Below are 22,692 nucleotides of genomic sequence, written 5' to 3'. Positions count from 1 at the left end.
AAATGACCCATTATACAAAATAAGAAATGTTCTTACCAGCCTGACATTAGCATTTGGTCGGTCTTTGTGCCGTACAAGGACCTATGCATTGATTAGTCCCTGATGTTATGGGAAGGTAGGCTGGCGTTCTTGCAATATTCCCTCCAAAAGGCACAGGTTTGGGGTCAAGTTCTTCATCATGTGTGACGCGAAGACAGGATTTGTCCAGGCCATTATAGTTTACACAGGGTCCACCACTGACATCCAACATTATGAGGGGCTTGGGGTGTCTGGACCATACTGGCTCCTCATCTCAGCAAGGGACACACTTTGTATGTGGACAATTATTACAGCAGTCCCAAACTCTTCCAGCGTCTGCTCTCCAACAGCACAGGGGCCTGTGGCACAGTCAGGTCGAACAGGAAGGGGATGCCGGCATTCAGATGCAGAGAGGGGAAGTGGAGTACAAGGAGAACGGTCAATAGTTGGCAATAAAGTGGCATGACAAATGAGACGTCCATGTCCTCTCCACTGTACATACAGCAACCATGTCGGCCACAGGGAAGGTGGACCACCTGATGGGAGAGAGAAAAATCAAACCAGTGTTTGACTATAACCCCAAAATGGGGTCAGTGGATAAGGCAGCATGAACAGCTTTGTGGAATGCACTCGGAAACGACCAAGTGGTATAAGATATTTTCCCATCTGATCGACACTGCTGCTCCTCAATGGCCACATAGTTCACCGCCAACTAACAGGTTAGATGATTACTGAACAAGGTATTTGTTGTAATTGAACATACAGTTCACATACAGAAACTATTATAACATAATAAGGCACTTACTTTGATAGAAATGCAGCTTAGATTTGAACCAGGGTTCTGTAGTGACTCCTCTAGCACTGAGACGCTGTGCCTCAGACAGCTGCGCCACTTCGGAGTCATAAGGCCAGGTTAGCTTCAAAATACAACAAAAGCTAATACTTCTCTGACGCAATCAGAATCATTTTACAGAGCTAATAGAAGAATGTAGCTAGCTACATAAGCACAATTGAATAGAACACCATAAAAGGTTATGAAATGAGTAACGGTACCTCGCATGTCCATGGTTATAAGGAATATACACAAATATAATGCTCCATACATACAGTGAGCTACAGTAGAAATGACATAACACGACATGCAGAAACTATAATAATGTAATAAGGCACTTTGATAGAAACGCACACATTTCCAAAGTTATTATTGGGAAATGAAAACAACAATGACTGCGATGCGGGCAACAGACGGAAAATGTGAACACGTGTGTGAAGGACCTGTTCTGACGGGAGATGCGCAAATGTCTGCAGACTTGAACTGCACAAACATTTGGGAAGTGCTTTGGGAATTTTGTCCGGGTTAGAAATGTTAAAAAAAATATATATTGTCCGCAAAAGTAAAAAGGACTACTTATATGTGAATGAATGAGGAGGAACACCTCAATTCAAACTGTTCTTAGAAAATAAAAACCGTTGAAATTGACAAGTTGCAAACAGCCTATAAATAAAAAGAGGCTGCTGCGTGCCTTGGTTTGAGGGCAGCGCAGATTAAATATACTGTTGCATAACAATCACATTCTGGAATGGAAAGAACATTCTAACATCACATGCATAAAAATAAAAAACTCACCCATTAGAGATATTTGGAACTCACGTATGAAAAAGTTAAAGAAGAAAGGGTCTAAACCATCTGACCCAGATGTTTTTTGGGGGTGAAGTTTCAAGAGCTCCTTTAGCACCTCGGACTCAATCAGCTCCTGGAAAAGAATAGGACATGGCGGTGGACAGAGCAGTGTGAAAATGCATTTCTGGAGGCAAAACGGCTCATAACATCTGAACAAGTCCTGATGCATTACGACCCTGAAATGCCAGTGAAGTTGGCTTGTGATGCGTCCCCTTATGGATTAGGGGCAGTCCTTTCACACACACTGAAAGATGGGCCAGAGAGGCCAGTTGCATTTGCATCACGTACATTGAATGATGCAGACAAAAACTACTCACAAATCGACAAAGAAGCACTGGCACTAGTGTGGGGCGTCAAGAAATTCCACGCATACCTATATTGCAAGCGTTTCACACTGGTTACAGATCACCAGCCGTTGCTTTCCATTTTCAGTCCAAAGAAAGGCATTCCGGCAATGACAGCAGCCAGGTTACAGCGATATGCCCTGTTCCTTGCCAGTCATATGTATGACATTGAGTTTAAGCCGTCATCCCTCCATACAAATGCAGATGGATTATCCAGACTGCCATGTACAAGAGAAAGACAAAGGAGGGTGGATGCAGTAGACATGTCACAAGCACAGTTATCAAACAGGAGACAAAGAAAGATGTGACCTTGTCAAAAGTGTACACCTACACCATGTCAGGATGGCCAGCTACTGGCAGAAAGGAGCTGACTCCGTATTTCCAGCGGAGAAACGAAATTACAACGTACCAAGGATGTTTGATGTGGGGAATGAGAGTCATGATACCCCAGAAATGCCAACATCTAGTCTTGCAGAAACTACATGAAGGTCATGTTGGAATGAAGCTGCTCGCAAGGAGCCACTTCTGGTGGCCAGGTCTGGACCAACAGATAGAAAATATGGCAAAGAACTGTAGCGGATGTTTGGAAACCCTTCACATGCCTGCTCCTGTCCCAGTCCACCCATGGGAATGGCCTGCAGAGCCATGGCAGAGAATTCATGTGGACTACGCTGGTCCCTTTTAAAAGCACATGTTTCTGGTTATAGTTGATGCCCATTCCAAATGGCCAGAGGTGTTTTGCACTGACTCCTCCACCTCAGCTCAGACGATAGTGTGTCTCAGAACAACGTTTGCACACTTCGGTTTGCCGCTGCAGCTGTTAAGTGACAACGCGCAAGCTTTTGTAAGTGACGAGTTTACAAGATTCATGTCAGTAAATGGAATCAAACACTCAACCTCAGCTCCGTACCACCCTGCCACCAATGGGTTGGCAGAACGCTTTGTGCAAACCCTAAAGCAAGGACTCCGTGCAGCAAAACGAGACGAAGGGACTTTGCAAACAAAACTGGCCAAGTTCCTGGCCTCCTACCGAAACACCCCACGATAAATGAAAGCCCAGCCGCACTGATGTTCGGGAGGCCTCTCCGCACACAGTTGGACATCATGAAGCCAAACAGGCGTAATGAAGTGCTGAACAAACAAGCCAAGATGCTCTCCGGTGGCCGAGAGCACCATCTCCAAACAGGACAGGAAGTGATGGTGCGAGACTACAGAAGAGGAGTGTTCTCGGGGTGATGAGAGGTGTTGGATTTGTGCCAGACATAGCGTTTTCCTTGATGGCCAAAAAGCTCAATTTTAGTCTCACCTGACCAGAGTACCTTCTTCCATATGTTTGGGAGTCTCCCTCATGCCTTTTGGCGAACACTGAACATGTTTTCTTAGTTTTTTCTTTAATCAATGGCTTTTTTCTGGCCACTCTTCCGTAAAGCCCAGCTCTGTGGAGTGTACGGCTTAAAGTGGTCCAATGGACAGATACTCCAATCTCCGCTGTGGAACTTTGCAGCTCCTTCAGGGCTATCTTTGGTCTCTTTGTTGCCTCTCTGATTAATGCCCTCCTTGCCTGGTCCATGAGTTTTGGTGGGCAGCCCTCTCTTGGCAGGTTTGTTGCGGTGCTATATTCTTGACATTTTTTGCTCCGTCAGATTTTCAAAGTTTCTGATATTATTTATAACCCAACCCTGATCTGTACTTCTCCACAACTTTGTCCCTGACCTGTTTGCTTGGTGGTGCCCCTTGCTTAGTGGTGTTGCAGACTCTGGGGCCTTTCAGAACAGGTGTATATATACTGAGAACATGTGACAGATCATGTGACACTTAGATTGCACACAGGTGGACTTTATTTAACAAATGATGTTACTTCTGAAGGTAATTAGTTGCCCCAGATCTTATTTAGGGGCTTCATAGCAAAGGGTGTGAATACATATGTACGCACCTCTTTTCCATTTTTAATTTGAACATTTATTTTTTAACTAAGTAATTTTTTCATTTCACTTCACCAATTTGGACTATTTTGTTTATCTCCATTACATGTCATCCAAATCCATTTAAATTGCAGGTTGTCATGAAACAAAATAAGAAAAGGAGATGAATACGTTTGCATGCACTGTACATTTTCTATCAGCAAAGATACAAACGGAGCAGATTACCTTCCAGTGATTAAACCACTGCAATTTATACCTGATTGAATATTCATGGTAAAGAAGAAAAGGCAATGATTGACTTTGACCCTGACACCCCCATTGTCAAAACTCCCCAGTCGTTGGGTGACCTCATTGATGGTGGCCTTTGTCAGGTGTGTTTTTTCACGTCACAGTTTAAGATCAAATCACATGTTTATTTGTCACAACAGGTGTAAACGTTGCTTACCTACGAGCCCCTAACCGACAGTGCAGTTTTAAAAAATACAGACATGTACATGTAGGTAGAGTTAATTAAAGTGACTATGTATAGATGATAACACAGAGTGGCAGTGGTGTGGGGCAATGTGAACAGTCGGGTCTAGCTATTTGACTAGATGTTCAGGAGTCTTATGGCTTGGGGGTAGAAGCTGTTTAGAAGCCTCTTGGACCTGGACTTGGTGCTCCAATACCGTTTGCCGTGTTGTAGCAGCGAAAACAGTCTATGACAAGGGTGGCTGGAGTCTTTGACAAATTTTTAGGGCCTTCCTCTGACACCGCCTGGTATAGAGGTCCTGGATGGCAGAAAGCTTGGCCCCAGTGATATACTGGGCCATTTGCACTACCCTCTGTAGTGCCTTGCAGGCTGAGCAGTTGCCATACCAGGCAGTGATGCAACCAGGATGCTTTTGATGGTGCAGCTGTAGAACCTTTTGAGGATCTGAGGACCCATGCCAAATCTTTTCAGTCTCCTGAGGGGAAATAGGGTTTTGCTGTGCCCGCTTCATGACTGTCATGGTGTGCTTGGACCATGTTAGTTTGTTGGTGATGTAGACACCAAGGAACTTGAAGCTCTCAACCTGCTCCACTGCAGCCCCATCGATGAGAATGGGGGTGTGCTCGGTCCTCTTTTTCCTGTAGTCCACAATCATCTCCTTTGTCCTTATCACATTGAGTGAGAGGTTGTTATCCTGGCACCACATGGCCAGATATCTGACCTCCTCCCGATAGGCTATCTCGTTGTTGTCGGTGATCAGACCTACCTTGTGTCATCGGCAAATGTAATGATGTGTTGGAGTCGTGCCTGGCCATGCAGTCATGGGTGAACAGCGAGTACAGGAGGGGACTGACCACGCACCCCTGGCGAGCTCCAGTGTTGAGGATCAGCGTGGCAGATGTGTTGCTACCTACGCTCACCACCTGGGGGCGGCCCGTCAGGAAGACCAGTTGCAGAGGGAGATGTTTAGTCCCAGGATCCTTAGCTTAGTGATGAGCTTTGAGGGCACTATGGTGTTGAACGCTGAGCTGTAGTCAATTAATAGCATTCTGACATAGGTGTTCCATTTGTCCAGGTGGGAAAGGGAAGTGGAGTGCAATAGAGACTGCATCATTTGTGGATCGGTTGGGGCGGTATGCAAATTGGAGTGGGTCTAGGGTTTCTGGGATGATGGTGTTGATGTGAGCCATGACCAGCCTTTCAAAGCACTTCATGGCTACAGACGTGAGTGCTACGGGTCGGTAGTCATTTAGGCAGGTTACCTTAGTGTTCTTGGGCACAGGCACTATGGTGGTCTGCTTAAAACATGTTGGTATTACAGACTCGGACAGGGAGAGGTTGAAAATATCAGCGAAGACACTTGCTAGTTGGTCAGTGCATGCTCGCAGTACACGTCCTGGTAATCTAACTGGCCCTGCGGCCTTGTGAATGTTGACCTGTCTAAAGGTCTTACTCACATCGGCTGCGGAGAGCGTGATCACACAGTCTTCTGGTACAGCTGGTGCTCTCATGCATGTTTCAGCGTTATTTGCCTCGAAGTGAGCATAGAAGTAGTTTAGCTCGTCCGGTAGGCTTGTGTCACTGGGCAGCTCTCGGCTGTGCTTCCCTTTGTACTCTGTAATGGTTTGCAGGCCTTGCCACATTCTACGAGCGTCAGAGCCGGTGTAATACGACTCGATCTTAGTCCTGTAATGACGCTTTGCCTGTTTGATGGTTCATAGGAGCGCATAGCGGGATTTCTTATAAGCTTCCGGGTTAGAGTCCCGCTCTTTGAAAGCGGCAGCTCTAGCCTTTAGCTCAGTGCGGATGCTCCCTGTAATCCATGGCTTCTGGTTGGGGTATGTACGTACGGTCACTGAGGGGACGATGTCATCGATGATGTGCTTATTGATGAAGCCAATGACAGATGTGGTGTACTCCTCAATGCCATTGCAAGAAACCCGGAACATATTAGAGTCTGTGCTAGCAAAACAGTCCTGTAGCTTAGCATCTGCTTCATCTGACCACTTTTTTATTGATCTAGTCACCGGTGCTTCCTGCTTTAGTTTTTGCTTGTAAGCAGGAATCAGGAGGATGGGAATTATAGTCAGATTTGCCAAATGGAGGGCGAGGGACAGCTTTGTTTGCATCTAATTTAGCCACTTATATTTTAGACTTTAAACACGTTTTGTATGTTTTACTTCGTGTTTTATGTCCAGAATATTTGCACATTATTATTACTACTATGAATTGCATAATTGTTTACATCGATTAGTTCTACTGTAACCAGAGTCGGTACCCTGCTCGGTACTCTACTCCACAGCCTAAACTCATCGACACATTTTTGAGATGTCCTGTGCTGTGCTAACGTTATCCAACTCCTAGTTTAGCAATTTCCTGTGTCTCCAAACTACATGCAATACTAGATAGCTAGCTATGTATACAACCACTAAAGTTGTACTAGGCGTTTCTGAGATACTTACGGTGAGCACCGTTGCAGGAGTGCATCTCAAGCAAAACTGGGACCAAGAGGTAAACAATTAGCTCGCCTGCGGACCAGCTCAATGACTGTATGCTTCAATTCCCAGATAACGTTAGCGATCTAGCCATGTGTCTTAGTAGGGTACAGTGTTTCCCATGCAAAAGTCCGTTGCAACTTAGTTAGCTACATTGAGAAAGTTGTCTGAAGAAACTTTTGCTTAGCCTCTGCATGCTTTTCTGCTAGCAGACAGCTAACGGTAGCTAGCTAGCCACAGCACATCTAGCCATAATTTTAGACAGAGTAGAGAGAGAATCTTCGAGTGCTCGAGAAACGAATTCTGACCAAGGAGCTCAAGGCAGAGCACGACAGGAGAGAAGCAGGGCAGTAAGGGCTCCGACCAACCACAGGCATAACAACAACTACTTTGACAACAGCCTTCACAATTGTTATGTAGCGACATGTAGTGTAGCTATGGCTAATGTCGTGTTAGAATATTGATAAAGCGATGTAGTACACCATAGTTTTCTTTCAAACTGGGCTGGGCTGTCTTTGTGCAAATGAGCATCCATGCCTTTTACAATAGACATATTTGTAGATTCTTTGGCCAATGATTTATCAATTACAGGTTTGGAGGAAAAGTAAACTAGCTGACACTGCAGAAGTCATTGCCACCCTTCTGGATAGCTATTGATTGTCACTGGTTTTGAAATACATGTAGGTCTATGCGTAGCATGCAGTTAGTTCCCTAAAGGTAGGCTATACATAGTGTTTAGTTAGGTAGTAGGTAATGTTATGTCCTTACACAATTATGACTCTTGACTCTGCACAGGATTAGAGTGTCTGACTCCACCTGGTGATGATGGAAAGCGGTGGTGAGCAGAGGGGCCAAGTGGAAGATGAGGCCATGTGCACCACTGCCTCGGAGGGGCTGGAGGAGGGTGAGGTGGAGGGTGAGACGCTGCTCATCGTGGAGTCGGAAGACCAAGCCTCGGTGGATCTCTCGCACGACCAGAGCGGTGACTCGCTCAATAGCGATCTGGGGGAGGACGCCGAGGGTGGCTGGAACGAGGACATGGCCTTCTACTGCGACAAGTGCCACAAGTGGATCCCCATCGGTGAGAGGAAGGCCAGGCAGCCCCTGGGGGTGCACCAAAAGCAGGGAGGGAGATCGACCTCTCCCTGTGACGGGGCGTCGTTCTTTCTCAATATCACATAACAATAGCAAATCACAACGATTTGGACAGAGTATATTTTGCGCAGTTATTTCCTCAGTAATTTCAGTGGGGTTGGCCTATAGAGAAAAGCAGCAGCCCATTTTAAAATCTATGGATGGACATCTGTCCATCCATAGATTTTAAAATGGGCTGCTGCTTTTCTCTATAAATTCGCACAAGTCAATATTTGGATGTCGTGTCCTGTTGCACCGTACATGCTTTTAAAATAAAGAATGAGAATGAAATGAACAGAATGCCTTGTCTCTTAGCGGTCTTTTTATTCTCATCCCCACCATTCAGCTCAGCTGCACGGAGAGCAACCCAGCTACCTGAAAGGAGACAACTTCTTTAAGTTCACCTGCTATGACTGTACAGAAGATGTCAAGGAGACCTTTGAGAGGATGAGACTCACCTGGCAACAGGTATATGTGCCACAATGTTTACAATAAAGAACTGATTTGTAGTGCAGCTTACATAAGATAATAAGAACATGAACAGGGTCAAAAGAGGAACGCCTTAATAAAAACATATGGAGCAAGATCCTTATCTACAGTATGAACAAGTATAAATTAGCAAAGTATGGTATATTGCTGTAGACTTTATTTCAGTGATTATATTTGTTCTGGGCAACAGCACTCTGAAATGAGTACTGAACGAATGTCATATTGAATTTTCCTGGTTTCATTGCAGTTAGGTGTGTTTTCTGTTTTATTTCAGGTGGTTATGTTGGCCATGTACAACCTTTCTTTGGAGGGCACGGGGCGTCAAGGCTACTTTAGATGGAAAGAGGACATCTGTGCCTTTATTGGGAGACACTGGACCTTCCTACTGGGCACCAGGTTAGAAAGAGAACAACATTCATTTGGTTGTCAGTTGGTAAGGTTTTGATAAGTTTGCATACAACCCTAAAAATTTAAACAGAAAACCTGATAATCGTTCAGTCAATTAGCAGAATATCAAGAGCGGACAGATTTGGAACTTGACCCAACCTTTGTGCAAAGAAGAGCTGTGTTTTAATTATTATTTTTAAGTCTAGTATTTTGTAAACGGTTAGTGTTTTTGACTTCTCACCTTCACCTGCAGAAAGAAGACTTCCACATGGTGGAGCACGGTGGCGGGCTGTTTGTCGGTGGGGAGCCCCACGTTCTTCCGCTCAGGGGCCCAGGAGTTTGGCGAGCCGGGCTGGTGGAAGCTGGTCCAGAACCGTCCACCCACCCTGCGCCCAGATGGAGACAAGTCCTCGGTGGCCTCCCTAAAATCTAAAGGTGAACTGCAGAACACTCATAAATAACATAAAGTTTTTGCATTTTCAGACACAACCAAAGGAATATTTTGTGATAAAGAAATTATAATAACGTCAGTGTGTTAAATAGACTTATTTAGGAAAAGTCAAGGGAGGATATGACTTTAAAAATTACAGGGATAAATTCACACTTCTTTTGTTAGAGGTAGTTAACCCTAAACAGTTTGCAGAATTGTGCAAAATCAGTTGTGTGAATCAATTATATGTTTTTGAGGGATAACCAGCTACTGTTGTATAAAATTAATTCACCCCTCCAGGCGACTGTACATGCATGTGTTTTTGATTGAGCATTTAGAGCCCTTTTTGTTTAACAATTTGCTTAGCTGGCGTTTGTTACTTTCTCAGCTGCCTCCAAGCCAACCCTGGACCCCATCATCACGGTGGAAGGCTTACGGAAGCGCGTGGGCCGGAATCCGGTGGAAAGCGCCATGCAGCTGAAAGAAAAGCGCTCACGCACCCACGAGGCTAAGGACATCCGGCGGGCGCAGAAGGAGGCGGCGGGGTACATGGATCACAGCGCCTCCTCCACGGCTGTCAAGTTCAGCGGCCGTGGTGGCGGGCGGAGACCCGACTTGGTCCTGGAGAAAGGCGAGGTGGTGGACTTCTCCTCAATGAGCTCATCGGACCGAACGCCACTCACCAGCCCCTCGCCGTCGCCCTCTCCGGACTTCTCTGCACCCGGCACCCCCGCCTCCCACTCAGCCACGCCCAGCCTGCTGTCGGAGGCTGACCTCATCCCTGACGTCATGCCACCGATGGCGCTCTTTCACGGTAAGAAGTTGGGGTCCCCTTGATCTTGGAGTTTTTAGTCTCGATAGAAAAGGCAAGATGAGAAATGGTGTCTGATAGCATTTAATGCCACAATGAACGTCAACAAAAAACGTCAACAATGAAGAAATATTCCAAGGTGCATTCCATGCCACTATCAATTGATTTCTATGATATACAGTATCTGTCTGTAGTGCTATAGGAATGAATTACTCAAAAGTGGTATTTAGTTAGTTGAAATTATCAGTGAATGGCTGGAAATCTCACAGAATGTATCGTTAATATTTCCCCTTTATGATTTGAAACTAAAGATGACGAGGAGCTGGACGGCGAAGGCGTCATCGATCCCGGCATCGAGTACATCCCCTCACCCAGTATGTCCTTGGGCACTGGCGACCTTGTCGTTCGCAAGAAGCTGCGGCCTGGGGTGGCAGGGGCGCACATCAAGCAGGAAGCAGAGAGTGACGATGAGGAGGGCCGCGGCCGGGATGATGAAGACGACGAGAGGCGGGGGCGCGGCGAAGGCCAATCCAATGTGGTCAGGGGGGGGCGGGGTGGTGGGGAGAGGAGGAGGGGGGCCTTAACAGAGAAGGGGAAGGGTTCCCCCCCTTCAGAGCCCCAGTTTGCCCCCCTCAGCCTGTATGAGGAGCGTGTGCTGCTGCGGCGCCTGGAGGCTTGTCCGCAAGCGCTGGCGGTGACTGCGCAGGCCAAGCGGCTGCACAGGAAGCTACTGGTGAGGAAGGCCAAGCGCCAGAGAGGGCTCCCCCTGCTGGACATCGACCAGGTGGTCAGCGCCACCCTCAGTCTGGTGGGAGGGTTGTACGGGTCCCAGGAGGGGGGACAGGGCCGCTACGAGGGCTCCGGCGCGGGGAAGTACCGCACCACCAGCCAGGACCTCCGAATCCTCGACCGCTTCCAGGTACACCTTCACTACCACAAGTACAGATGTCAAATTTGTGCACAGATCACGCACACATACACAAATGTATGCACTCTGTACTGTTGGTCGCTTTGGATAAAAACTCTGCTATGTGACATTTATGATTAAATTCCGCTTTGTTATGAGTGGTCACGAACGAGAGGAATGGTTTGAATATTTCCAAACACATTACATCACATGCGTGATACGTCTTTTGCTTAAATCACACGTCTATGGAATGCATTTGATCCCTTTAGACAACGGTGTCCAGCAGAAGAGGGTACCACCAGCCCACAGTGTCCTTCTGGCACCGCCTCATGGGCTCCGACGCCAGCGTAGACCAAGGCATCAAGAGCCCGTACACCTCCCGCACCCTCAAACCCTTCATAAGGTATGCCACACGCCCTTACCTCCTTCATGAGGCACACCACATGCAGCCTTTATACCCCTAATATGGTAAGAGACATTTGTGACCAACTGACCTATGACATTAACCTGTAATTAAACTCTGATACTCAAGGTGAGGTATAACAATCACAGCATGGAAGGAATCAATATTATTGTGGCTCAATTCATGCCATTTTTATCTGTTACCCTATGTAGTATGTAGCCCTCCTGAACGTGGCCTATATCTTTGTTACATTCAGATTGAAATAAATTGTGAAGAATAGTCATTCCTCTCTGACACATAAATTAAGAAATCATGTTGGCTCTTTTCATGGCATTTATTTTCTCTCTCATCTCCTTGGTTATATTCACTAGACACCAAATCGGGGAAAAAATGGACTGAAACAGAGAGTGACTATTTGAACTTCTCCAATAAGAAACTCTCGTTTTGGTTGCAAAACGTTTTGCTATGGTGTGCACTAATGAATCCATCACCAGGAGGGACTATGAGAACAAGCCTATGAAGCTGAAGCTGTTGGCGGAGATCCGTGCCTACCCCCACAGGAAGGACCCCTGCTGGGTCAACAAGCCAGAGGCCCCCATCGACTACTGTTACGTCAGGCCCAACCACATCCCCTCTGTTAACTCCATGTGCCACGACATCTTCTGGCCAGGTCAAATCAAATCAAATGTATTTGTCACATACACATGGTTAGCAGATGTTAATGCGAGTGTAGTGAAATGCTTGTGCTTCTAGTTCCGACAATGCAGTAATAACCAACGAGTAATCTAACCTAACAATTACAAAACTACTACCTTATACACACAAGTGTAAAGGGATAAAGAATATGTACATAAAGATATGAATGAGTGATGGTACAGAGCGGCATAGGCAAGATGCAGTAGATGGTATCGAGTACAGTATATACATATGAGATGAGTAATGTAGGGTATGTAAACAAAGTTGCATAGTTTAAAGTGGCTAGTGATACATGTATTACATAAAGATGCAGTAGATGATATAGAGTACAGTATATACATATGAGATGAGTAATGTAGGGTATGTAAATATTATATTAAGTAGCATTGTTTAAAGTGGCTAGTGATATATTTTACATCTATTCCCATTATTAAAGTGGCTGGAGTTGAGTCAGTGTGTTGGCAGAAGCCACTCAATGTTAGCGGTGGCTGTTTTTCAGTCTCTCGGGTCCCTGCTTTGATGCACCTGTACTGACCTCGCCTTCTGGATGATAGTATGGCCCTGTTCAGTCTCCTATCACATTTTTATTTTTATTGATCATTTTTTACATGTAAGACTGGGAACGTAAAAGGGACATTTAAGATGTTCCAGACCTCAAAAGTATGCTAGTGTCGAGTTATATTCCAGGCCATCCGTTGCGTAGATACAGCTATATGCCTCAATTCCAAATGAATGGAAGAGATGAGCACCATCTAATTTCCTGATTTTAGTCAGCGCTTATCTTTTCCATTCATTTGGGGTTGAGGCATATTTCCCTCAGTTTTAGATTGATGGCTGATTTTCTCTCTGGCTCTCCTATCAGGTGTGGATCTCTCTGAGTGTCTCCAGTACCCAGACTTCAGCGTAGTGGTCCTTTATAAGAAGGTGTTGATCGGCTTTGGGTTCATGGTGCCGGATGTGAAGTACAACGAGGCCTACATCTCCTTCCTGCTGGTGCATCCCGAGTGGAGGAGGGCTGGGATCGCTACATTCATGATCTACCATCTCATTCAGGTATGTTAACAAAATCATAATAATGATTATAAAAACAACAATACTACAGTTTCAAGCAGCAATGAAAGGGGCACTATACTAGTGTCTGCATAAAGTGGTTAAGTGCAGCTTTAATAGTCTCTAAGCCACATTGTATAGAGCCATATTGCCATCATATACACGTCATTGTAAGACACTGAGTGTACAAAACATTAGGAACCCCTGCACTTTCTATGACAGACTGACCAGTTGAAAGCTATGATCCCTTAAGGATGTCACCTGTTAAATCTACTTCAATCAGTGTAGATGAAGAGGAGACAGGTTAAGGAATCATATTTAAGCCTTGAGACAATTACGACATTGATTGTGTATGTGTGCCATTCAGAGGGTGAATGGGTAAGACAAAAAATGTAAGTGCCTTTGAACGGGGGTATGGTAGTAGGTGCCAGGCACACCGATTTGAGTCTGTCAAGAACTGCAATGCTGCTAGGTTTTTCACACTCAACAGTTTCCCATGTGTGTGTCAAGGATGGTCCACCACCCGAAGGACATACAGGCAACTTGACACAACTTTAAACCATTGAAGTCGACATGGGCCAGCATCCCTGTGAAACACTTTCAACACCTCGAAGAGTCCATGCCCTGACAAATTGAGGTTGTTCTGAGGGCAAAAGGGGGTGCAACTCAATATTAGGAAGGTGTTTTGTACACTGTGTAAAGTCACTGTACTGGTGGTTAGTGCTTTTTAGACCAGGGACTAACTTGACCCTACGGCTACATTAGAATTAGTCGAGTCAGCTAGAAATAACCATAAATAAATAACCATGAAAGTCACTTAAATTGTTTGGATCGATCTACAACAGCACAGGTTAAGTGGTTGAAAGCAATGTTCTCTTTCCCCCACAGACCTGCATGGGAAAAGACGTCACTCTACACGTCTCGGCCAGTAACCCCGCCATGCTCCTATACCAGAAGTTTGGCTTCAAGACTGAGGAGTACATATTGGACTTTTACGACAAATACTACCCGCTGGACAGCAAGGAGTGCCGACACGCCTTCTTCCTGCGGCTACGGCGGTGAGACAGGAAACGGGACAGGCCAGTATTCAGGCCATAGAAATATAATTACTAGAATGGACATTCCCATGTAAGTTAACGTTCCATTGGTGAACTGGTATCCATATTGAGTGTACTAGTCAAATTGTCGTTGTCTGTGGAGCTTTGTCTGTTGTAGTGTTTATATTTCTATACAGGCAACCAGTCATAAGGAGGAAAAAATACATCTGGAATTGCCTGTGCTATTCAGTGTATCCATTTTATGTTACACCGTTTCTTTGTGGTCATTATATTTGTGAGAACCTATGGTGAGGTAGGTGTATTTTTGTTGATCCACAAAAGAGACTGAAGGACGGTATTTTGTAATTTTGTACACTTGCATTTCTGAATAATTCTGCAGTCCAAATGGCAATTATATAAAGAAGAAATCACTCACATTGCAAATTCTGTCTTCATTTGCTTGCTGGAATATAATGTACAGTGACATCCAAAAGTATTTGGACAGTGACAAATTCTTTGTTGTTTTGGTTCTGAAATGATACAATGACTGAGGTTAAAGTGTAGACTTACAGCTTTAATTTGAGGGTATTGTCATCCATATTGGGTGAACCGTGTAGAAATTACAGTACAAATGTTACTCTATAATACTAACGCAGTTGACAGTGAAAAGGATGCCTGTACAGAATAAAAAAGTATACTGCAAAAAATGTGGCAAAGCAATACATTTTTTGTCCTGAATACAAAGTATTATGATTGGGGCAAATCCAATACAAAACATGACTGAGTAGCACTCTCCATATTTTTAAGCATAGTGGTGGCTGCATCATGTTATGGGTATGCTTGTTATCATTACAGACTGGGGCGTTTCAAGGAAGAAAAAAAAATGGACTGAAGCTAAAGGTAAAATCCTAGAGGAAAAACTTGGTTCAGTCTGCTTTCCACCAGACACTGGGAGATGAATTTACCTTTCAGGACAATAAGCTAAAACACAAGACCAAATCTACACTGAAGTTGCTTTACCAAGAAGAGAGTGACTGTTCCTGAATGACTGAAAGAGTTACAGTTTTGACTTAGATATGCTTGAAAATCTATGGCAAGCCTTAAATGGTTGTCTTGCAATGACCAACAACCAATTTAACAGAGCTTGAAGACTTCTATAAAGAATAATGGGAAAATATTGTACAATGCAGGAGTGCAAAGGTCTTAGAGACTGACCCAGAAAGATTCCAAGCAGTAATTGCTGCCAAAGGTGATTCTAACATGTATTGACTCAGGGGTGTGAATACTTATGTAAATTAGATACTTCTGATTCTAAAAACATGTTTTCACTTTGTCATTGAGGTATTGTTTTTAGGTGGGTAAGAGAGAACAATTATGTAAATCCATTTTAAATTCAGGGTGTAAGACAACAAAATTTGGAATAAGTCAAGGGGTATGAATACTTTCTGATTATGTGAATTTGTCCAAATACTTTTGGTTCCCTAAACTGGGGGGGACTATGTACAAAAAGTGCTGTAATTCCTATGGATGAGAATACTCTAAAATTAAAGCTGACCATCTGTACTTTAACCTCATAGTTATTGTTTAATTTCAAAGTTCTGGAGTACAGAGTCAAAACTATAGAGGTACATTTGTGTCTTTTTGTCTAGAGCAAAACTTTTTTTATTTTCGATCAAAAATAATTATTCTGAAAGCAAAAACGAGGCTTCTAAAGTAAAAAAATAAAAATACAATTTGCAATAGAGCGCAAAACGTTATGCGTTTTATTCCCCCAAAAATAGAGAACAAAAAATGTATTTGAAAACAAAACTCCAATTTCATTTCGCTACCAACCACCCTCCATTTTGCTGCAGTGCATCTTTATTTTTATTTTTTTATTTTTTTAAAACTTTTTGTTGATTGAAACACTAGTTCTTCATTTGCACTTTTGACCCCACAACTGTGGGTGGGCTTTAGTGGGAGGGGTGGATGATGGTTCTCCATTGGTCAGCCATTTTTTTGAGTCAGTTTGGCTACAACCACTTAGAACATCTTGCCTTCTCCAGATGGAATTGGCATGGCACTCTGACCACCCAAAACAGACTAGAGAGAAAAAAAAACCTATGGAAGCACCATGACTTCTCAAAAAATGAAATCTTACACGGAATCCAAACCTGGTGCGCCATCGTGCATAAATGTATTTTGTCCCCCCACACCAAACGCGATCACTACACACAGGTTAAAATATCAAACTCTGAACCAATTACATTAATTTGGGGACAGGTTGAAAAGCATTAAACCATTATGGCAATTTAGCTAGCTAGCTAATTTGTCCTATTTAGCTAGCTTGCTGTTGCTAGCTAATTTGTCCTGAGATATAAATATTGAGTTGTCATTTTACCTGAAATGCACAAGGTTCTCTACTCTGACAATTAATCCACACATAAAACGGTCATCCGAATCATTTCTAGTAATCTCTTTTTCTAGGCTTTTTCTTCTCTTGACTTTATATTGCGATTGGCAACTTTCATAAATTAGGTGCATTAACCGCCACCGACCTTGTTCGTCTTTCAGTCACCCACGTGGGTATAACCAATGAGGAGATGGCACGTGGGTACCTGCTTCTATAAACCAATGAGGAGATGGGAGAGGCAGGACTTGCAGTGCGCTCTGCGTCAGAAATAGAACTGACTTCTATTTTAGCCCATGGCAAAGCAGACGCTCGTTCGCGAGCAGTGTGGGTGCAATAATTGAATCATATAGATTTCTAAATTGATTTTGCAACGCGAGCTGTGTAGTCAGCCTGTAATGTGTACAATCACAACATGTAGGCCTACATCTGATCATGCACAAGACTCACTATGTCTATCACAGGGTGGGTGCTGGAGAGCTACTGGATGTGCAGGCTTTCGTTCTCAGCCCCTCACTAACACCACTTATTCAAGTAGGCCAAACTGAAACCATGACTAGATAATTTTTTGAAACAGGTGTGTTAGTGATGGGATGGAACAAAAGCCTGCAGTCCCAGTGGCTATGTACTAGTAATAGTAGTAATAGTAGAAGCGGAATGGGAGAAACCTGGTTGTATAAACTCCGCTCTATGCTGAGAGAGATACTTCTCAGAAGGTAAGTGTGATATTCAATTCTAAAATATTTGGAGTGTAGTTATATTAAGCTGGCTGTCTGTATTATATTATACAATAACTAAAGTATACAGTATAAATACAGTATATATGTTTTATTGTTTCATAAACCGGATAGGTATAGTGAAATGTGTTGTTTCATAGGGTCAGCCATAGTACTACGGCGCCCCTGGAGTAAATTAGGATTAAGTACCTTGCTCAAGGGCACATCAGCAGATTTTTCATCTTGTCGGCTTGGAAATTCAAACCAGGCAGCAACCTTTTGGTTACTGGCCCAATGCTCTAACCGCAAGGCTATCATAAAAATCTTATCTCTCACAAACTAATGTGACCGAATTGAGAAGTGCATTTACCCAATTGAACTTGGTTACATATAAACTCAGCAAAAAAATAAACTTCCTCTCACTGTCAACTGCGTTTATTTTCAGCAAACTTAATGTGTAAATATTTGTATGAACATAAGATTCAACAACTGAGACATAAACTGAACAAATTCCACAGATGTGATTAACAGAAATGGAATAATGTGTCCCTGAACAAAGGGGGGGGGGTCAAAATCAAAAGCAACAGTCAGTATCGGATGTGGCCACCAGCTGCATTAAGTACACCAGATTTGCCAGTTCTTGCTGTGAGATGTACCCCACTCTTCCACCAAGGCACCTGCAAGTTCCCGGAATGGCCCTAGCCCTCACCCTCCGATCCATCAGGTCCCAGACGTGCTCAATGGGGTTGAGATCCGGGCTCTTCGCTGGCCATGGCAGAACACTAACATTCCTGTCTTGCAGGAAATCACGCAGGGGTCATGGAGGGTCATGTCAGGATGAGCCTGCAGGATGGTACCACATGAGAGAGGAGGATGTCTTCCCTGTAACGCACAGCGTTGAGATTGCCTGCAATGACAACAAGCTCAGTCCGATGATGCTGTGACACACCATCCCAGACCATGACGGACCCTCCACCTCCAAATCGATCCCGCTCCAGAGTACGGGCCTCGGTGTAACGCTCATTCCTTCGACGATAAACGCGAATCTGACCATCACCCGTGGTGAGACAAAACCGCTACTCGTCAGTGAAGAGCACTTTTTGCCAGTCCTGTCTGGTCCAGCGACAGTGGGCTTGTGCCCATAGGCGACGTTGTTGCCAGTGATGTCCGGTGAGGATCTGCCTTACAAGCCCTCAGTCCAGCCTCTCTCAGCCTATTGCGGACAGTCTGAGCACTGATGGAGGGATTGTGCGTTCCTGGTGTAACTCAGGCAGTTGTTGTTGCCATCCTGTACCTGTCCCGCAGGTGTGATGTTTGGATGTACCAATTCTGTGCAGGTGTTGTTACACGTAGTCTGCCACTGCGAGGATGATCAGCTGTCCATCCTGTCTTCATTGCAATTTATTGCCCTGACCACATCTGCAGTCCTCATGCTCCTTGCAGCATACCTAAGGCATGTTCACGCAGATGAGCAGGGACCCTAGGCATCTTTCTTTTGGTGTTTTTCAGAGTCAGTAAAAACTCCTCTTTAGTGTTCTAAGTTTTCATAACTGTGACCTTAATTGCCTACTGTCTGTAAGCTGTGTTTTAACGACCGTTCCACAGGTGCATATTCATTCATTGTTTATGATTCATTGAACAAGCATGGGAAACAGTGTTTAAACCCTTTACAATGAAGATCTGTGAAGTTATTTGGATTTTTACTAATTATCTTTGCTGAGTTTATTTGTAGTTTGCTTGTAAATAGGGTTAAACCAAGGCCTAATACCTTTAAAGGGTTAATAAATTATGTTAAGATGTGTGTTAACCTGTTTTGAGTGTTGTGACCTTCAGACACTATCAGAATAGTTAAGACTCCTGTCTGGATCCCACTGTGGTTCTGGTTTTCTGAGAACACAAGGCTGCCACAGACCTGATGAAACCAGCCCCCTGTCAGAAGATGCTTACACTCGTTCACCTTGTGATGAAAGGTCAAGTTTTGGGCTTCTGGGTTTTATTTATTTTATTTTACCTTTATTTAACTAGGCAAGTCAGTTAAGAACAAATTCTTATTTTCAATAACTGCCTAAGAACAGTGGGTTAACTGCCTGTTCAGGGGCAGAACAACAGATTTGTACCTTGTCAGCTCGGGGATTTGAACTTGCAACCTTCCGGTTACTAGTCCAACGCTCTAACCACTGGGCTACCCTGCTTTTACTTGCTGATAAGATGGTTCTTGTAGACCTCCACAAATTGTAGATCTCCAAAAGTCTGGAGGATGCTAAATGTTTTTTATATGCTGTAATTGTTGCCCATCACGAGAGAGGGTAATGAGACAATTTGGGACCTCTAAGCCCTTCGGGAAGTATTTTTAATCATTTTTTGAAAATTACAGAACTTGGTCGAAAGAAATGACAGAGTCCCCACTTTTCACAGCCGTGCACCTGGTGATTGAAAATCGGCACCTGGTAACCCAAAAATGAAACACGGTTCTAAATGCACTTACCGGTGCTCCCATGCCTGCTATGGGAGCACCCTACAACGGACCTTTATCAATGGGGGCCGGCCTGAGTGATTTATGGAAGGTTTGATTATTTTTTTCTGTGCAACTGGTGATTGAAAATAGGCACCTGGTAACCCAAAAATAAAAATATGGTTGTAAATGCATTTACCGGTCATTCTGATATTAATGCCTGCTATGTGAGCACCCTACTACGGCCCTCTATCCATCGGGGCCGTCCTGAGTGCTTTATGGACTGTTTAACATATTCTGATGGATACGCATTGTTGTGCAACTGGTGATTGAAAATTAGGCACCTGGTAACCCAAAAATATAATTACGGTTCTAAATACATTTTACCGGTCATTCTAATATTTATTCCCACTATGGAGCCACACTACTGGGGAAAATTCACTTGAGGGCGCCAAAGGTACATCTATGGAGGATTCTAAAATAGTTGTGAAAATGTACTAAGTCCTAACTTTTCAAAAATTACACTGTTTCATGTGCAACTGGTGATTGAAAATAGGCACCTGGTTACCCAAAATGAAACATTTTTAATAATTTTAATGCATAATGACTCATACAAGGGTGAATTTCAAACAAATATGCTTTATTTAATTTGTTATTCATGGATTGATTTGTCCCTCAATCAGTGTCCGGGCCCGGCTGGCATTTTTGGGCGAATGATGGTACCGGTAGTGCCGTGCCTGCGTTTCCAGAGAGTGACACATATGGTCAGTCACAGTTCTGGTCGCACAGAATATCTCGGGAGGTCCAGGGGGTGTAGCTACAGGTTTTGCCCACTCTATACACAGGGTCTTCAGTCATGTGGTTTCCTGGCAGCCTGAACTGCATGACCAAGCTGAACAGCGCATCATCCTAAAATGAAGGGGGAAGGGAAAAAAGCCTTTGATTATATAGCAAAAAACAAATAATTTTGGTGACATTCATGCAAGTTATAGACTGTGGCAAAATTGGCTATATGAATGCAGCTGCCACTGTATTGAAGCCACACTACAGGAGTAGAGCTCAATAGTTCACATCACCGCAGTCTGTATCAGAAAGTTGGCTGGGCCTCTGAAAGCCCTCCATAAACTTCTGCTGTACCTTACGTCATCGTTAACTTAGAGGTTAGAGATACCAGACCCAGGGGTGGCTAACAATGGAGATCCTTTTGATATCCACAGAGTTCAGTGAAACTGCTTCAATGTTTCTGGCACCGTACTTCTAATAACCTCCATGCTCTAAAGTTGTATGAATTACCACCTCTACGGCAACTCAGGCTTATTGAGAACCTTTTTACTGCAGAATGTTTGTTTTCAATGATTTAATTTTTCCATCTAGTGATGCAAATATTGACTTGTATCTGTGTATACAGGGCTCATCTGTAAGAGTCTCAGCATGACTCCATGTCAAAGGTTAAATAAAATGACGTTGCTACATTATGGGTTGCAAATGCAGTGACACTGAAAGGCAAACACGACAGTGCTTAGAGTTACCATGTTTTGGGAAAAGCAGTTTTGAAGAGACGCAAAAAACATGGCATTCCCCATGGGGTCAAATTTTATAGCTGAATCCACACTGAGTAGCAAGGCCAGTCAACAATAGTTGACAAGCAATATCAAGTCATGAATTATGAAAGGAGAGCAAGAGAATCATAAGAGGCAAAGTCACTGAAGACAGCATCAACCCCTTCAAAAAGAGGAGCGACACTCAAACGAATAACGTTACCAAGGCATTCAGCGTTGAGGTCATCTGGAATGGGAAAGGTTAGTTAAAAATATATTGTCAAACGCTTAGTGCTTGAATTTACAGGGTGCAAAATGCATACTTATAGAAGGTGTCTGTTGTACTTGTATGCCCACAGCTGCCATCAATAGGCAAAACAACCTGTAAGGCATTTGACAAAATATTATGATTGATTAAAAGGAGGAAGAACACAACTCAAATGTTTGCGTCGCATAAGATTCTTCTAGGCCTGCTACTACTTACCCTGAGCAAAGGAAAAGAACCATTGTAGAACAGAATTATTTCGATAAAATACACAGTTACAGAACCTAATATTTGACCCAAGGTGTGCAGCCTACAGCCCTAAATGTAAGGCTACTGTTCAATTTTAGAAGGGTGCTCCTCCCTCACCGCTTTTATCCATTCATGTCAGGGGCCATGGACCGGTGCACCTCGGCTCAGGTTAATAGAACTCCCTCATTAGCAACACAACAGCCTTTCACAGGTGAAAAGCATAATTACCCAACCGTCTACAATTGTAGCCCAGACAGAGAGAATGATATTGGCCCTCTAATGGCCAAAATGCTGCATTTGCATGCACTTTCACAATTTGAATGTAGTCCTCTGGGCGGGACTACGAACTTCATTGGCTGAGCCCTACTGGTGACCCTGTTTAAGTCATGTCCAATCGGGTCACAGCCCCAACCCTGGAACGCCAAGAAACAAATCGGTAGCCTCATCTCCACCTCCATATTTCAATAAACCCAGCAGATAAAACAACAAGGTGGTAAGGACTGGTCCTGAGCAGCACAAAAAGTATCATGCTGTTCAGGCCTTGACATCTTCTATTTCTAAATATAGTATTGTTGTGCTTTTTTGAATTGCACTGTCAGGTCCTCCTCGACTGAGAACAACCTGGTTGTATTGTATTAACTAGGAAGTGTAGTATTTAGGTATTTTAGCCTCGGGGTTTAGTAACAATGCAGGCATTAATACATTTGAAGACCAAGTCACATGACAGGATACCACAACCCCAAACCCAACCCTACGCATAAAGACAGTCTGGCCTATACGAACCCCCAGATGAGGAGACAAGGCAGA

General features: G+C 44.0%; 1 protein-coding gene and 1 long non-coding RNA gene across 2 annotated transcripts; one reads left to right on the top strand and one right to left on the bottom strand.

Annotated features, from left to right (window-relative positions):
* The first annotated feature begins 6,510 nt into the window (after positions 1 to 6,510).
* On the top strand, positions 6,511 to 14,713 carry LOC109865633 (cysteine-rich protein 2-binding protein-like). The gene is made up of 11 exons (XM_020453967.2): positions 6,511 to 6,948; positions 7,728 to 8,013; positions 8,413 to 8,534; positions 8,830 to 8,951; positions 9,196 to 9,377; positions 9,761 to 10,186; positions 10,495 to 11,102; positions 11,360 to 11,493; positions 11,988 to 12,163; positions 13,052 to 13,242; positions 14,128 to 14,713. The coding sequence occupies exons 2-11, from the start codon at positions 7,755 to 7,757 to the stop codon at positions 14,299 to 14,301; spliced, it is 2,394 nt and encodes a 797-aa protein (XP_020309556.2). The 5' UTR covers positions 6,511 to 6,948; positions 7,728 to 7,754; the 3' UTR covers positions 14,302 to 14,713.
* A 6,622-nt stretch (positions 14,714 to 21,335) lies between these two features.
* Positions 21,336 to 21,995, bottom strand: LOC109865643 (uncharacterized). The gene is made up of 3 exons (XR_004204559.1): positions 21,856 to 21,995; positions 21,695 to 21,753; positions 21,336 to 21,618 (listed from the first exon to the last, which is right to left on the bottom strand). It is a non-coding gene; the product is annotated as an uncharacterized LOC109865643 (long non-coding RNA).
* Positions 21,996 to 22,692: the final 697 nt, after the last annotated feature.

This window comes from Oncorhynchus kisutch, linkage group LG20 (genome assembly GCF_002021735.2).
Source record: "Oncorhynchus kisutch isolate 150728-3 linkage group LG20, Okis_V2, whole genome shotgun sequence".
NCBI lineage: Eukaryota > Metazoa > Chordata > Actinopteri > Salmoniformes > Salmonidae > Oncorhynchus > Oncorhynchus kisutch.
This window is presented reverse-complemented; position numbering and strand designations above follow the sequence as displayed.

Excerpts from the sequence above, each read along its gene's own strand:
- LOC109865633 (XM_020453967.2), top strand. The coding sequence starts at position 7,755 with ATGATGGAAAGCGGTGGTGAGCAGAGGGGCCAAGTGGAAGATGAGGCC. Across the intron at positions 8,535-8,829 it reads TGAGACTCACCTGGCAACAG|GTGGTTATGTTGGCCATGTA; the intron begins GTATATGTGCCA and ends GTTTTATTTCAG. Across the intron at positions 9,378-9,760 it reads GGCCTCCCTAAAATCTAAAG|CTGCCTCCAAGCCAACCCTG; the intron begins GTGAACTGCAGA and ends TTACTTTCTCAG.